Here is an 18,037-nt window from a genome sequence, read left to right on the forward strand (position 1 = left end):
TTGTTTTTACCTAGGTGGTATTAGCGAAGTACTGTGCTTTCTGGAATAATGGTGTGAAATGAAATGGTGTGAAAAGGAAACATTTTATAATATATACATATTTTAAATTAATACCACTTTTTGCTCCCATATTACAACTATGTAAGATTCATATAGTCCTGTCTTTGAAGAAGTTTTCACTTACTTATAGTCACTTTCCTAAGTACCTAAGAAGTTAGTTTACAGTTGGTTTTTATTTTTGCATGATGGGAAACACAAGCTTGGAGAGGGTATGTGTTTTTTTTTTTTTTTAATTTTTTAAATTTTGGTATCATTAATCTACAATTACATGAGGAACATTATGTTTACTAGACTCCCCCCATCACCAAGTCCCCCCACAAATCCCATTACAGTCACTGTCCATCAGCGTAGTAAGATGCTGTAGAATCACTACTTGTCTTCTCTGTGTTGCACAGCCCTCCCTGTGCCCCCCCCACATTATACATGCTAATCGTAATGCCCTTTCTTTTTTTACCCCCCTTATCCCTCCCATCCCACCCATCCTCCCCAGTCCCTTTCCCTTTGGTAACTGTTAGTCCATACTTGGGTTCTGTGATTCTGCTACTTTTTTGTTCCTTCAGTTCTTTCTTTGTTCTTATACTCCATATATGAGTGAAATCATTTGGTACTTGTCTTTCTCTGCCTGGTTTATTTCACTGAGCATAATACCCTCTAGCTTCATCCATGTTGTTGCAAATGGTAGGATTTGTTTTCTCCTTATGGCTGAATAATATTCCATTGTGTATATGTACCGCATCTTCTTTATCCATTCATCTACTGATGGACACTTAGGTTGCTTCCATTTCTTGGCAATTGTAAATAGTACTGCAATAAACATAGGGGTGCATCTGTCCTTTTCAAACTACGCTGCTACATTCTTAGGGTAAATTCCTAGGAGTGGGTCAAATGGTATTTCTATTTGAGCTTTTGGAGGAATCTCCATACTGCTTTCCACAATGGTTGAACTAGTTTATATTCCCACTAGCAGTGTAGGAGGGTTCCCCTTTCTCCACAAACTCGCCAACATTTGTTGTTGTTTGTCTTTTGGATGTTAGTGATCCTTACTGGTGTGAGGTGATATCTCATTGTGGTTTTAATTTGCATTTCTCTGATGACTAGTAATGTGGAGCATCTTTTCATGTGTCTGTTGGCCATCTGAATTTCTTCTTTGGAGAACTGTCTGTTCAGCTCGTCTGCCCATTTTTTAATTGGATTATTTGCTTTTTGTTTGTTGAGGTGCGTGAGCTCTTCATATATTTTGGATATCAACCCTTTATCGGATCTGTCATTTATGAATATATTCTCCCATACTGTAGGATGCCTTTTTGTTCTGTTGGTGGTGTCCTTTGCTGTATAGAGGATTTTCAGCTTGATATATTCCCACTTGTTCATTTTGCTTTTGTTTCCCTTGCCTGGGGAGATATGTTCATGAAGAAGTTGCTCATGTTTATGTTGAAGAGATTTTTGCTTATGTTTTTTTCTAAGAGTTTTATGGTTTCATGACTTACATTCAGGTCTTTGATCCATTTTGAATTTACTTTTGTGTATGGGGTTAGACAGTGATCCAGTTTCATTCTCTTACATGTAGCTGTCCAGTTTTGCCAACACCAGCTGTTGAAGAGGCTGTCATTTCCCCATTGTATGTCCATGGCTCCTTTATCGTATATTAATTGACCATATATGTTTGGGTTAATGTCTGGACTGTCTATCCTGTTCCACTGTCTGGGTCTGTTATTGTGCCATTACCAAATTGACTTGATTACTGTGGCTTTATAGTAGAGCTTGAAGTTGGGAAGCGAGATCCCCCCCACTTTATTCTTCCTTCTCAGGATTGCTTTGGCTATTTGGGATCTTTGGTGTTTCCATATGAATTTTAGAACTATTTGTTCTAGTTCATTGAAGAATGCTTTTGGTATTTTGAGAGTGTTTTCATTGAATCTGTAGATTGTTTTAGGCAGGATGGCCATTTTGACAATATTAGTTCTTCCTAGCCAAGAGTATGGGATGAGTTTCCATTTGTTAGTGTCCTCTTTAATTTCTCATAAGAGTGTCTTGTAGTTTTCAGGGTATAGGTCTTTCACTTCCTTGGTTAGGCTTATTCCTAGGTGTTTTTTTCTTTTCAATGTAATTGTGACTGGAATTGTTTTCCTGATTTTTCTTTCTGCTAGTTCATTGTTAGTGTATAGGAAAGCAACAGATTTCTATATGTTAATTTTGTATCCTCCAACTTTGCTGAATTCTGATATTAGTTCTAGTAGTTTTGGAGTGGAGTCTTTAGGGTTTTTTATGTACAATATCATGTCATCTGCAAATAGTGACAGTTTGACTTCTTCTTTACCAAGCTGGATTCCTTGTATTTCTTTGTTTTGTCTGATTTCCATGGCTAGGACCTCCAGTAGTATGTTGAATAACAGTGGTGAGAGTGGGCATCCCTGTCTTGTTCCTGATCTTAGAGGAAATGCTTTCAACTTCTCACTATTAAGTATGATTTTGGCTGTGGGTTTGTAATATATGGCCTTTATTATGTTGAGGTACTTGCCCTCTGTACCCATTTTGTTGAGAGTTTTTATCATGAATGGATGTTAAATTTTGTCGAATGCTTTTTCAGCATCTATGGAGATGATCATGTGTTTTTTTGTCCTTCTTTTTGTTGATGTGGTGGAGATGTTGATGGATTTTCGAATGTTGTACCATCCTTGCATCCCTGAGATGAGTTCCACTTGGTTATGGTGTATGATCCTCTTGATGTATTTTTGAATTCAGTTTGGTAATATTTTGTTGAGTATTTTTGTGTCTATGTTCATCAGGGATATTGGTCTGTAATTTTCTTTTTTGGTGGGGTCTTTGCCTGGTTTTGGTATTAGAGTGATGCTGGCTTCCTAGAATGAGTTTGGAACTATTCCCTACTGTTCTATTTTTTGGAAAACATTAAGGAGAATGGGTAGTATGTCTTCTCTGTATGTCTGATAAAATTCCATGGTAAATCCATCTCTCCTTGGATTTTTGCTCTTGGGTAGTTTTTGATTACTGATTCAATTTCATTGCCTGTAATTGGTCTGTTTAGATTTTCTGTTACTTCCTTGGTCAGTCTTGGAAGGTTGTATTTTTCTAAGAAGTTGTCCATTTCTTCTAGGTTTTCCAGCTTGTTAGCATATAGATTTTCATAGTATTCTCTAATGATTCTTCCTTTGTATTTATGTAGGGTCTGTCGTGATTTTTCTTTTTTTGTTTCTGATTCTTTTGATGTATGTAGATTCTCTTTTCCTCTTTATAAGTCTGGCTAGGGGCTTATCTATTTGCTTATTATTTATCTATTGATAAAATAAAGAACCAGCTCTTCATTTCATTGCTTTTTTCTATTGTTTTATTCTTCTCGATTTTATTTATTTCTTGTCTGATCTTTATTATGTGCCTCCTTCTGCTGATTTTGGGCCTCATTTGTTCTTCTTTTTCCAGTTTCAATAATTGTGACTTTAGACTGTTGATTTGGGATTGTTCTTCCTTCTTTAAATAGGCCTGGGTTGGTATATACCTTCCTCTTAGAAATGCCTTTGCTGTGTCCCACAGAAGTTGGGACTTTGTGCTGTTGTCGTTTGTCTCCATTTGTTGCTTGATCTCTATCTGAATTTGGTCATTGATCCATTGATTATTTAGGAGCATGTTGTTAAGCCTTCATGTGTTTGAGCCTTTTTGTTTCCTTTGTGCAGTTTATTTCAAGTTTTATACCTTTGTTGTCTGAGAAGTTGGTTGGTAGAATTTCAGTCTTTTTGAATTTACTGAGGCTCTTTTTGTGGCCTAGTGAGTGGGCTATTGAAAATATTCCATGTGCACTTGAGAAGAATGTGTATCCTGCTGCTTTTGGGTGTAGAGTTCTGTAGATGTCTATTAGGTCCATCTGTTCTGGTGTGTTGTTCAGTGCCTCTGTGTCGTTACTTATTTTCTGTCTGGTGGATCTGTCCCTTGGAATGAGTGGTGTGTTGAAGTGTCCTAAAATGAATGTATTGGATTCTATTTCAACCTCTTATTCTGTTAGTATTTGTTTCACATATGTTAGTGCTCCTGTATTGGGTGCATATATATTTATAATGGTTATGTTCTCTTGTTGGACTGACCCCTTTATCACTATGTAATGTCCTTCTTTATCTCTTGTTACTTTCTTTGTTTTGAAGTCTATTTTGTCTGATACTAGTACTGCAACACCTGCTTTTTTCTCCCTGTTTGCATGAAAGATCTTTTTCCATTCCTTGACTTTTAGTGTGTGTATGTCTTTGGGTTTGAGGTGAGTCTCTTGTAAGTAGCATATAGATGGGTCTTGCTTTTTCATCCATTCTGTTACTCTGTATCTTTTGATTGGTGCATTCAGTCCATTTACATTTAGGGTGATTATGAAAAGATATGTACTTATTGCCATTGCAGGCTTTAGATTTGTGGTTACCAAAGGTTCCAGGGTTGCTTCTTATTTATCTAACTGTCCAACTTACCTTGCTTATTAAGCTATTACAAACACAGTCTGATAATTCTTTATTTCTCTCCCTTCTTATTCCTCCTCCTCCGTTTTTTATATGTTGGGTGTTTTATTCTGTGCTCCTTTGTGTTTCCTTTAACTGCTTTTGTGGGTAGTTGATTTTATTTTTTGCCTTTAGTTAGTATTTGGTCAGTCTTGTTTCTTTGCTGTGATTTTATTTTCTCTGGTGACATCTATTTAGTCTTAGGAGTGCTCCCATCTAGAACAGTCCCTCTAAAATTCCCTGTAGAGGTGGTTTGTTGGAGGCAAATTCCCTCAACTTTTGCTTGTCTGAGAATTGCTTAATCCCTCCTTCATATTTAAATGATAATCGTGCTGGATACAGTATTCTTGGTTCAAGACCCTTCTGTTTCATTGCATTAGCTATATTATGCCATTCTCTTCTGGCCTGTAAGGTTTCTGTTGAGAAGTCTGATGATAGCCTGTTGGGTTTGCCTTTGTAGGTGACCATTGTTCTCTCTCTGGCTGTCTTTAGTACTCTGTTCTTGTCCTTGATCTTTGCCATTTTAATTATTTTGTGTCTGTGTGTTGTCCTCCTTGGGTCCCTTGTGTTGGGTGATGTGTGCGCTTCCATGGTCTGAGAGACTATTTCCCCCCCTGGGGAAGTTTTCAGCAGTTATTTCTTCAAAGACTCTCTCTATCCCTTTTTGTATCTCTTCTTCTTCTGGCACCCCTATAATGCAAATATTGTTCCATTTGGCTTGGTCACACAGTTATCTTAATATTTTTTCATTCGTGTAGATCGTTTTATCTCTCTCTGAGTCAGCTTCTCTGTGTTCCTGTTCTCTGATTTCTGTTCCGTTAACGGCCTCTTGCATCTCATCCAGTCTGCTCTTAAGTTCTTCCAGAGATTGTTTTATTTCTGTATTCTCCCTCCTAACTTGATCCTTTAGCTCTTGCATATTTCTCTGTAAGTCCATCTGCATGGTCATGACCTTTGTTTTTAATTATTTTTCAGGAAGATTGTTTAAATCTATCTCCCCGGGCTCCCTCTAGCGGGTTGTCTGGGTGATTCTGGACTGGATGAAATTCTTCTGCCTTTTCATGTCAATAGAGGTAGTTGTGGGCAGTTTGCACGTGTGTCAGCTAGGAGAAAAACGTCCCTTCCTGCTTGCTGGTTGCCTTGCCCTTCTCTGCTTCCACTGCCAGTTACCCGCACATGGGGAGCAGATTCCGTTTTTATTTCCTGAGCCGCTACCAGTGGGGCAGCCCTTGGGGCAGCCCAGAGCCCTGCGGGAGTGGCAGGCGCACCGGGTGTGCTCTCCTGTGAGAATGGCGACTCTTTGTGCACTGTCCCAGCTTCCTCTGTGTATGCCAGGCAGCTGCGTGCCAGTGGGGCCTCTGAGTCTGGCCCAAGCGGCTGTGCAGGAGGCTCTGGGTGGCTACTGTGGGTGTGGCCACTCTGAGGCTGCTTCCCTGCTGTGCCGAGGCCGTGCGGGAGGGGGAATGGACAGGAGGCCATTTATTGCCATGAGGCGCCTCAGAGCTGTGCTGCCGCCAGGGTGTTAGGGCGCCCAAAGTTCCCTGGGATTCCCAGACTGCTGGGCCAAGTGTCCCGGGATGGTTCCATCCAGCTGTTAAGCCCCTGTCCCTTTAAGACTTTCAAAAAGCACTCACTTTTCTTTTGTCCCAGGGACGCTGACTGCAGGGAACCGCTCTCAGGTTTTACTATTCCGTTTCCCTTATATCCAGCACACCATGTACTGTGTGTCTGTACTCCCAGTGTGGATGACTTGGGCTGTGAATTTAGCAGTCCTGGGCTTCCACTCCCTCCCCACTCCAATTCCTTTCCTCCCACTGGTTAGCTGGGTCAGGGGAGTGCTCGGTTTCTGCCTGGCCGCGGCTTGTATCTTACCCTCTTCATGAGGTGCTGAGTTCTTGCAGATGTAGATGTAGTCTGACTGTTGTACTGTATCTTCTGATGTCTCTTTTAGGAATAGTTGTATTTGTTGTATTTTCATAAATATATATGGTTTTGGGAGGAGATTTCTGCTGCCCTACTCACGCCACCATCTTGGCTCCTCAGGGTATGTGTTTTATTTTTTTCAGTGCAGTGTCTTGGGGTTTGGGAGTTGACAAGGGGTTGAAGTAGTGGTTGGAGACAGGGAGACCATTTAATTTGGCTCTGCAGTTGTCCTTTAGGACTAACCAAGGCTGTTGGCAAAAGCAGTTGGCATTGTGGGTGGAAGAAACAATATGCTGGGAATGAAAACTTTAGAATTTGTTCACCATTGCTAAATGGGGAGTACAGGAGAGGGAGGAATCCTGGTTGACCAAGTCTAGGATCTTCATTTTTTCTGCTTAGGCTACAAAGCAGGCGTAAGAAAGTAAATAAAATATGTAGGTCCTACCTAGTTGTTATACTGTTATATTCTGGGCAAACAGTGAACAGTGTCTGCACCTAGGAGATTAGAATTAGAATTTGAAGGGTGCTTTGCACTTCCTTGGTAATGTAATGAACTATTGTATTTCTTTTCAGAAATGAAATTGCTGCTATATATGGAATATAGAACTGAACTGCCATATAGGCAAAGAATGATAAATGTTTGACCTGAATGCTCAAGACCTTTAATCTTGAATGGCCCCTGATGTGTTTCTGTATGGTCTTTGTTTCAAAATGATTGAATCTGAGTAGCTTCACTCACATGTTATAATAGATAATTTCTTCAGCAGTGGGACACTGGTGTTCCATGTCCGTCCTTTAAGAGTGTATTCATTTAATAGGCATCAGAAGTTCTTTTTTTAAACCACAAGAGGGTGTCCATGGAGCTCTAAGCACAGTGGTCAGAGCCAGTGTCATGGGCTGGGTCTGGTTTTGGATTTATGTGGCCTTTTGGGTAAGCACATGAGTTGGCGATGGTTTGTGTCACAGAGGCTACTGCCATCTCCTAGCAAGTCTTACGTGATTACTAGGTATCTTCCCAATGGGTTTCAGCCCCCAGGAAGTTCACTATGGATTCAGTGTGACCAAAGAAATGACAGTAGAATGTTTCTTTGGGGTGAAAGGGTTTATTACCCAGCTTGTTCTCCCGATGGTAGGTCAAGCACTAGCGTCTCTGTCTTGGCCCAGAGCACTGGGCTGAGCTCTCTGTATAGCACAACAATAGCTTATTGCCTAAAGATGTGGAAGTGGTATCCTAGCAACAGGCCAGTTACATCATCAAGTCATTTAAGTTCAGTGAGGATCCTGGTCATGGGAACTTCCCCACACTGCACCCCTCCAGGATTCTTGCCTTGCAATCTACATGCTTTCAATCTTCCGCAATGGTCCCTGTGTGACAAAGCTGGAGCACTGTAACCAGATTCCACAACAGCAACAGAGGATAACAACATCTTAGAGATAATAAAAAAAACTAAGATACAACAAGATTGTGATACAGGTAACAAAAATTATAATAATCCTCAAGCCAGAGGAGGTTCCTGATAACAAAAATTATAATAATCCTTAAGCCCCAGGGGAGGTTCCTAATCCACAAAGACCTTACGAGTGATCATGAATAACAATTTAGAGATAGCAACAAAAAATACAAGATTTTGAACAAAAATTATCACAATCCTCAAGCCAGAGGAGGTTCTCAATCCACAAAGACCTTAGGGGCAATAAGACACATGTTTTAATGACACCAACATAGGCAAATATTGTCCATCAGGTAGGATGCATGCAAGAGAGTGGTCCTGTGATAGGACTGTATTAGGAAGGGGGTCCCATCCAGTTCTAGTATACCATATCTTTACTCCTCTCCCTGTGGGGGTTACTGAAGGGTCAATATGTAGTGCTACTGGAGGTGCATGCACTGGTGATAATGATAAAACAAAACTCCCTGGTAATATGCTCCTACCTTCTGGCCATTTAGGATATACTACTGTGACCTTTGGGGGCCACTCTGGAATTATTCCAGGAATACACAGGAGGCCAGCTTCCAGGACTTGTTCCCAGTGACAGGAGAGCCAGCCATCACTGGCCCATGTGTGGAAAGGTCCAAGGCCACGTCCACTCAGTGGAGTCTCCGGGGTTCAGTGCAGTTGGTGCTGGCAGCAAGATGTTATTCTGTTGGCCAAACCTCGGCTTCAGTGATTCTTCCTTGGTTTGTACTTACACTTGTATATGGGAGGCAGCCATATGTGTTAATATGTCTACGGGGCTCAGGGCTCCCTTTCAGGATCTCTTGTTCAAACGCCAGAGCATGGTCCATAAGCAGACTGACCATCCCCACAGACTATTGGTATCTGACTTTAGTCTGGATTTTAGCAAGCCATTGTGCCTCTCCATCATGCCTGCTGCAGTAGGATTGTATGGCACATGAAACTTCCATTTGATTCCCAGCTGTCACACCCATTCTTGCAGTGTATGTCCATTAAAATTAGTGCCCTGATCTCTCTCAATTACCTGTGGTCAGCCATAGGTGGCAGAGAGACGGTCCAGACCTCTTTTGGTCATCTGCTTGTCTGCACAACAGGTAGGAAAAGCAACCAGAAGTCCAGTAGCTGTGTCCACACACGTCATGGCATACCGATATCTTTCTGACACAGGTAGAGGCCCAATATGGTCTATTTGCTACTTGATGAGGGGTATAGGCCCCGTAGCTATAGTTCCCTGTTGCTGTGGAACTTGGTATAAGTCCCATTTAGAGCATATGATGCACTCTTGCTGGGCTCTGCTAACTTCTTCAAAGGTCAAAGACAAGCCCCACCAATGGGCTACAGCCCACATTGACTTTTGCCCCTCATGCAACAAACGCTGATGTAAACATTGGGCTATATCAGAGCAGGCTTTCCTTCTAACCAACGCATCTGGGCCAATTTATCTGCTTCATCATTTCCTGGGATGCCAGTGGCAAATGACCTGTCACATGGTATACTGTAATTATTTTGGTCTGACCACAGGCCCATAAGTCTTGCCACGTCTTGTCCTGAAAAAGGGTCACTGGCCAACTAGCCAGTTGGCATGGTACCATGTCAGTTGTGACAGAGTCAAACCCCGATAGACAGCCCAGCTTTCAGTGCAGACAACTATAGGGGAGGGCTCCTGGCTGATCATAAGCCACACAGCCCGCAACTCTGCCCATTGGCTGCTCTTCCCCTCACCATCTTCCATCCATATTGTCTCAGTCTTATGATGGAAAGCTGCGGCCCTCCATTTCGGAGGCTGTCCACGGCTGGAGCCATCTGTGTACCATGAATCTTTGGGTATAGGGGCTCTTCCCTTCTGATAAGGACTCTCTTCTAGTAATAGTTCTAAAGTAAATTCTTCCTGCTTTTCACTATTATATGTCACTGGCCCCATTAAGTGTTGGAGTTTTTCACTCTAGGGACTACTGGAGAGGGTACTATGCTGCTGTAGGTGACCCCACTTGGGTGTTTGTGTCACACCAGGTCCAGGCTTGTACCTACCCCAAGATGGAATAAGTGGTTATTACCTTTATTGGGGCCATTCCAGTGATGGGTTCTATAGCCAGCAAGGTGTAATACATGGCAACCAGTTGTTTTCCTATCAAAGTGTATCGTACTGCTGCCCCTTTCCAGAGTTGTGACCAGAATACAATAGGTTGGCGAGTTTGTTCAAGCCACTGCCAGAGACCCCAGCCATAACCGTTTTCAGTCACATGAACATCCAGCTCACAGGGCCTTGATGGGTCTATCACTCTCAAGGCCTGCACAGCCTTGGCTGCCCGTTTTACTGTAGTCAAGGCAGATGTATATATCTCATCCCAGTCCCACCTGATGCTCTTCCATACCAACCTGTATAAGGGATTCAGAGTTTATGCCAAGTGTGGGATAAACACTCTCCAGTAGCCTAGAAGACCCAGAAACTCCTGTAGCAATGTTACAGTTGTAGGGGTAAGAAAGGCGTGGAGTTTATCTATAACTGCTTCTGGTATAACTTTGGTCTTACCTGACCAGACTACCCCTAAGAAATCGACAGACAGACCAGGTCCTGAACCTTGGTACTGTTCACAGCCCATCCTTTCTCCTGTGGATTTTGCAGCATTCTAGGTGCTGCACCTTCTGGATTTGAAAGAGAATCGGATGTGAGCATGACATCATCAATATAATGGTACAGCCGCACCATTGGCAGTTTCTCCCATGTAGCCAAGTCCTGGGCTACAAGTCCATGACAGATGATGGGGACTGTGGTATTCCTGTGGGAGTACAGTGAAAGTCCATTGCCGTCCTTCCCACATGAAGGCAAACTGTTCCTGAATTTCCTGTTCAATGTCTATGGGAAAGAAGACATTAGCAAGATCTACCACATAGTAGTATGTTCCTAGTTCATGGCTGAGGGTATCCATCAAGACTGCAATAGAGGGCACAGCAGCATGCATAGGGGGTATGACTTTATTAAATTCTGTAATCCACAGTCATACGCCAGGAGCCATCTGGCTTTTTCACTGGCCACACTGGGAAATTGTAAGGACTATGGGTGGGTTTTATAATACCCACCTTTTCCAGCTCCTGGAGAGTTTCTCCAGTCTCTTTAAGCCCTCCAGGCAGTTTATATTGTTTGGTATTAGTCACCGGCTGAGGAACAGGCAAAGCTATGGGTGGGTGCCTGCTATGTCCCCTCAGAACTGCCTTCACCATACGTACCCTCAGTCTGAACTCAACTGCAGTGGTCTGCAACCATAGACCCTGCAGGATATCAATCCCCAAAATATACTCAGGGATAGGAGATATATACACAGTATACTCCTCTGGGGATAGACGCCCTATTCCCAAAGGTATTTTGGCTTTTTTCACTCTCATAGCCTTACCGCCATATCCATCTATGATAGTGGAGGTCCCGGGGAACTGCTCAGGGTTACCATGAATCAGTGAACATTCAGCTGTGTGTCCACCAGAGCCAGGTCACGTACATTCACTGGGGACCACTGGATAGCTATTTCACCATGTGGCCTCTGGTACCCCTCCTGGTCCCTCAGGGCAGGTACCTCGACCTTCCCCTCAGTTGAACTGTGTTCCCCAATCACTTTCCTGTGTGGGCTCGAGTGAGGCTGGCTCATTCTCCAGCAGGAAGTCTTGGAAACACACAGGCCAAACGTGGCTCTGTCTCTGACCTCTGCCTCTTTGGTCTTAAAGGCTGGAACTGCTGCTCTGGTTTCAGCTGTTGCCATAGCTCTATTAAGATCCTATTTGACTTCCTGTCTAATTGCTTTCCATCTGCTCCTGCCCGTATTAAATCAATGCACATCTGGGTTCTTGTAACTTTTCTGGGGCACTTTAATTTCTCCTTGTGAGTAGCAGACCTCATTTCTTTCCTTGTTCTCATTACTTCAGCCTCTCCCAAGTCTGTGACTGTACATGTTACCTTGCTTTTGGGGTGCCCTAAGCAAGAGGAAACAGAAGGATGTAGGAGCTGTTTGAAGCACAATATTTACTTCCCAGTAGTGAAAGGCTCTTCATCTGGGCCATAATTCTCTGGAATATAGATGGCATTTCTTATGCCTACCTCTTGTAACACCTGTTGGGAGATTAGCATACGTCTGCCATCTAGCAGGAGAGGATGGTACATCACCTTGATTGGGCCGCACAGCACAAAGTGCAGCCATAAGCCAATTATGGAGGGAGTGATTCCCTGGGGTCTGATGTGCTCTTTGTAACCGCTGCTTCAAGGTGGGCTGAACTGTCAGGGAAGCCAGCTTTCCTATCTCTTATCCTGAAAGAGCAATTCCATCCATCCCTAAGTCCCACAGACGCAGGAGCCAAGCTGATACTGACTCCGAGGGTGTCTGCCTAAACCGAGAAGTCCAAACCTGCCAGCTCAGCCTGAGTATAGGGGCAGAGCATAGAGTGCTCCACGACCTGGCGAGGTGGGCTGCTCCTTGGGGAATTCTCTGCTGCTGGGTCTTTATTTTTTTTATTATTTTTAATTTTTTTATTTTGGTATCATTAATCTACAATTACATGAACAACATTATGCTTACTAGGCTCCCCCCTTCACCAAGTCCCCCCAACATACCCCTACACAGTCACTGTGCATCAGCATAGTAAGATGCTCTAAAATCACTACTTGTCTGCTCTGTGTTGCACAGCGCTCCCTATGCCTTCCCCCCGCCACTCTACCTGCTAATCGTAATGCCCCTGCTCTTTTTCCTCACCCTTGTCCCTCCCCACCCATCCTGCCCAGTCCCTTTCCCTTTGGTAACTATTAGTCCATTCTTGGGTTCTGTGATTCTGCTGCTGTTTTGCTCCTTTAGTTTTCCTTTGTTCTTACACTCCACAGATGAGTGAAATCATTTGGTACTTGTCTTTCTCCACCTGGCTTATTTCACTGAACATAATACCCTCTAACTCCATCCATGTTGTTGCAAATGGTAGGATCTGATTTTTTCCTGTGTCTGAGTAATATTCCATTGTGTATATGTACCACATCTTCTTTATCCATTCATCTACTGATGGACATTTAGATTGCTTCCATATCTTGGCTATTGTAAATAGTGCAGCGATAAACATAGGGATGCATCTGTCTTTTTCAAACTAGAGTGCTGCATTCTTAGGGTAAATTCCTTGAAGTGGAATTCCTGGGTCAAATGGTATTTATATTTTGAGCATTTTGAGGAACCTCCATACTGCTTTCCGTAATGGTTGAACAAATTTACATTCCCACCAGCAGTGTAGGAGGGTTCCCCTTTCTCCACAACCTCGCCAACATTTGTTCTTGTTTGTCTTTTCGATGATGGCGATCCTTACTGGTGTGAGGTGATATCTCATTGTGGTTTTAATTTACATTTCTCTGACGACAAGCGATGTGGAGCATCTTTTCATGTGTCTGTTGGCCATCTGAATTTCTTCCTTAGAGAACTGTCTATTCAGCTCCTCTGCCCATTTTTTAATTGCATTATTTGCTTTTTGTTTGTTGAAGTGCGTGAGCTGTTTATATATTTTGGATGTCAACCCTTTATCGGATCTGTCATTTATGAATATATTCTCCCATAGTGTAGGTTACCTTTTTGTTCTATTGATGGTGTCCTTTGCTGTACAGAAGCTTTTTAGCTTGATATAGTACCACTTGTTCATTTTTGCATTTGTTTCCCTTGCCTGGGGAGATATGTTCATGAAGAAGTCGCTAATGTTTACGTCCAAGAGATTTCTGCCTATGTTTTTTTCTAAGAGTTTTATGGTTTCATGACTTACATTCAGGTTTTTGATCCATTTCGAATTTACATTTTTGTATGGGGTTAGTGATCGAGTTTCATTCTCTTACCTGTAGCTGTCCAGTTTTGCCATCACCATCTGTTGACTAGACTGTTATTTCCACATTATATGTCCATGGGTCCTTTATCATATATTAATTGGCCATATATGTTTGGGTTAATGTCTGGAGTCTCTAATCTGTTCCACTGGTCTGTGGCTCTGTTCTTGTGCCACTACCAAATTGTCTTGATTACTGTGGCTTTGTAGTAGAGCTTGGAGTTGGGGAGCGGGATCCCCCCCCACTTTATTCTTCCTTCTCAGGATTGCTTTGGCTATTTGGGATCTTTGGTGTTTCCATGTGAATTTTTGAACTATTTGTTCCGGTTTGTAGAAGAATGTTGTTGGTAATTTGATAGGGATTGCATCAAATCTGTATATTGCTTTGGGCAGGATGGCCATTTTGACGATATTAATTCTTCCTAGCCAAGAGCATGGGATGAGTTTCCATTTGTTAGTGTCCTCTTTAATTTCTCTTAAGAGTGTCTTATAGTTTTCAGGGTATAGGTCTTTCACTTCTTTGGTTAGTTTTATTCCTAGGTATTTTATTCTTTTTGATGCAATTGTGAATGAAATTGTTTTCCTGATTTCTCTTTCTTTTGGTTCATTGTTAGTGTATAGGAAAGCCACAGATTTCTGTGTGATAATTTTGTATCCTGCAACTTTGCTATATTCTGATACCAGTTCTAGTAGTTTTGTAGTGGAGTCTTTAGGGTTTTTTATGTGCAATATCATGTCATCTGCAAATAATGTCAGTTTGACTTCTTCTGTACCAATCTGGATTCCTTGTATTTCTTTGTTTTGTCTATTTGCCATGGCTAGGTCCTCCAGTACTATGTTGAATAACAGTGGTGAGAGTGGGCATCCCTGTCTTCTTCCCGATCTCAGAGGAAAAGCTTTCAGCCTCTCACTGTTCAGTATGATGTTAGCTGTGGGTTTCTCATAGATGGCCTTTATTATGTTAAGGTCCTTGCCCTCCATGCCCATTTTGTTGAGAGTTTTTATCATGAATGGATTTTGAATTTTATCTATTGCTTTTTCAGCATCTATGGAGATGATCATGTGCTTTTTGTCCTTTTTGTTGATGTGGTGGTTGATGTTTATCGATTCTCGAATGTTGTACCATCCTTGCATCCCTGGGATGAATTCCACTTGGTCATGGTGTATGATTCTCTTGATGTATTTTTGAATTCGGTTTGCTAATATTTTGTTGAGTATTTTTGCATCTATGTTCATCAGGGATATTGGTCTGTAGTTTTCTTTTTTGGTGGGGGTGGTCTTTGCCTGGTTTTGGTATTAGGGTGATGTTGGCTTCATAGAATGTGTTTGGGAGTATTCCCTCCTCTTCTATTTTTTGGAAAACTTGAGAATGGATATTATGTCTTCTCTGTATGTCTGATAAAATTCCGAGGTAAATCCATCTAGCCCGGGGGTTTTGTTCTTGGGTAATTTTTTTGTTTACCACTTCAATTTCGTTGCTGGTAATTCGTCTGTTCAGATTTTCTGTTTCTTTTTGGGTCACTCTTGGAAGATTGTATTTTTCTAGGAAGTTGTCAATTTCTCCTAGGTTTTCCAGTTTGTTAGCATATAGATTTTCATAGTAGTCTCTAATAATTCTTTGTATTTCTGTTGGGTCCGTCATGATTTTTCCTTTCCCATTTCTGTTTCTGTTGATGTGTGTTGACTCTCTTTTTCTCTTAATTAGTCTTGCTAGAGGCCTTTGTATTTTGTTTATTTTCTTGGTTTCATTGATTTTTTTCTATTGTTTTATTCTTCTCAATTTCATTTATTTATTCTCTGATGTTTTTTATGTCCATCTGCTGACCTTAGGCCTCATTTGTTCTTCTTTTTCCAATTTCGATAATTGTGACATGAGACTATTCATTTGGGATTGTTCTTCGTTCTTTAAATATGCCTGGTTTGCTGTATAGTTTAAGACTGCTTTTGCTGTGTCCCACAGAAGTTGGGTCTTTGTGTTATTGTTTTCATTTGTTCGCTCTCCATTTTAATTTGTTTGTTGATCCACTGATTAATTAGGAGCATGTTGTCAAGCCTCTATGTGTTTGTGAGCCTTTTTGCTCTCTTTGTACAATTTAGTTCTAGTTTTATACCTTTGTGGTCTGAAAAGTTAGTTGGTAGGATTTCTATATTTTGGATTTTACTGAGGCTCTTTTTGTGGCCTAGTATGTGGTCTATTCTGGAGAATGTTCCAGTGCACTTGAGAAGAATGTGTATCCTGTTGCTTTTGGATGTAGAGTTCTATAGATTTCTATTAGGTCCATCTGTTCTAGTGTGTTTTTCAGTGCCTCTGTGTCCTTACTTATATTCTGTCTGATGGATCTGTCCTTTGGAGTGAGTGGTGTGTTAAAATCTCCCAAAATGAATGCATTGCATTCTATTTCCTCCTTTAATTCTGTTAGTATTTGTTTCACATATATTGGTGGTCCTATATTGGGTGCGTATGTGTTTATAATGGTTATATTTTCTTGTTGGACTGAGCCCTTTATCATTATGTAGTGTCCTTCTTTATCTCTTGTTACTTTCTTTGTTTTGAAGTCTATTTTGTCTGATACTAGTACTGCAACCCCTGCTTTTTTCTCCCTGTTGTTTGCATGAAATATATTTTTCCATCCCTTGACTTTTAATCTGTGCATGTCTTTGGGTTTGAGGTGAATCTCTTGTAACCAGCATAAAGATAGGTCTTGCTTTTTTATCCATTCTATTACTCTGTGTCTTTTGATTAGTGCATTCAATCCGTTTACATTTAGGGTGATTATTGAAAGATACATACTTATTGCCATTGCAGGCTTTAGATTCGTTGTTACCAAAGGTTCAAGGTTAGCTTCTTTAATACCTTACTTTCTAATTTAACTCGCTTATTGAGCTATTATGAACACAGTCTGATGATTATTTCTCTCCCTTCTTATTCCTCCTCCTCCATTTCTTCATATGTTGGGTGTTTTGTTCTGTGCTTTTTTTAGTAGCGCTCACATCTAGAGGAATCCCTAGATTTTAGAGGTTGTTTGTGGGAGGCAAATTCCCTCAACTTTAGCTTGTCTGGGAATTGTTTAATCCCTCCATATTTAAATGATAATCGTGCTGGATACAGTATCCTTGGTTCAAGGCCCTTCTGTTTCATTGCATTAAATATATCATGCCATTCTCTTATGGCCTGTAATGTTTCTGTTGAGAAGTGTGATGATAGCCTGATGGGTTTTCCTTTGTAGTTGACCTTTTTTCTCTCTCTGGCTTCCTTTAGTACTCTGTTCTTGTCTTTGATCTTTACCATTTTAATTATTATGTGTGTCGGTGTTGTCCTCTTTGAGTCCCTTCTGGTGGGAGTTCTGTGTACATCTGTAGTCTTAGCAACTATTTCCTCCCCCTGTTTGGGGAAGTTCTCAGCAATTATTTCTTCACATACACTTTCTATTCCTTTTTCTCTCTCTTCTTCTTCTGGTGCCCCTATAATGCGGGTATTGTTCCTTTTGGATTTGTTACACAGTTCTCTTAATATTGTTAAATTACCAGAGATCCTTTTATCTCTCTCTGCGTCGGCTTCTATGCGTTCCTGTTCTCTTGTTTCTATTCCATCAGTGGCCTCTTGCGTCTTATCGATTTTGGTTATAAATCCTTCCAGATATTGTTTCACTTTTGTAATCTCACTCTGGACGTCATCCCTTAGCTCTTGTATATTTTCTGCAGCTCCGTCTGCATGTTTATGATTTTTATTTTGAATTCTTTTTCAGGAAGACTGGTTAGGTGTATCTCTTTCTCAGGGGTTGACTCTGTGATTTTTGTCTGTCTCAAATTATCCCTTTTCATGGCGATAGAGATAGTTTGTGGAGCTGGCACAAGTGATGGCTGCGTGGACGTCCCTTCTTGTTGGTTTGTGGCCTTCCTCTCCTGGGAGAACAGTGAACTCTAGCGGCTTGTGCTCGGCAGCTGCACTCAAATGGTGCTTCTGATTCTTGCCCTGCTGCTATGGATTTTAGCTCTGGAGTTGCTGTTGGCGTGGCCTGCCTTGGGCTGCCACTTCGGAGGGGAACAGCCATGAGGTTGTTTATCTCCGTGAGGGGTCTCGGAGCTGCCCTGTTGTCCAGGGGGTTAGGGTGCCCAGAGTTCCCCGGGCTTCCCAGCTGCTGGGCTAAGTATCCCCGGACACCTTCTGTCCAGCTGTGGGGTCCTTGTCCCTTTAAGACTTTCAAAAACCACTCGCTTTTCTTTGTCTCAGGGACGCCAGCTGTGAGGACCTGCTCACAGGTCTTACTGTCCTGTTTCCCTAGT

The 18,037-nt window shown here is 41.7% G+C and overlaps 1 protein-coding gene across 8 annotated transcripts in view; it reads left to right on the top strand.

Annotated features, from left to right (window-relative positions):
- The window catches only part of LOC118923724 (S-adenosyl-L-methionine-dependent tRNA 4-demethylwyosine synthase TYW1), a 312,259-nt gene that overhangs the window by 52,026 nt on the left and 242,196 nt on the right, over nucleotides 1–18,037 (top strand). The window contains exon 8 of one of the 8 annotated variants that reach the window (XM_057487215.1): nucleotides 7,044–7,410. The exons of the other annotated variants lie outside the window; for them this stretch is intronic. Within the exon in view, the coding sequence (XP_057343198.1) occupies nucleotides 7,044–7,049 (6 nt within the window). The 3' untranslated portion in view covers nucleotides 7,050–7,410. Of the gene's footprint in view, nucleotides 1–7,043; nucleotides 7,411–18,037 lie in introns of those variants that run through there. 8 annotated transcript variants of the gene reach the window in all.

This window comes from Manis pentadactyla, chromosome 10 (assembly GCF_030020395.1).
Source record: "Manis pentadactyla isolate mManPen7 chromosome 10, mManPen7.hap1, whole genome shotgun sequence".
In the NCBI taxonomy this organism is placed as follows: Eukaryota; Metazoa; Chordata; class Mammalia; order Pholidota; family Manidae; genus Manis; species Manis pentadactyla.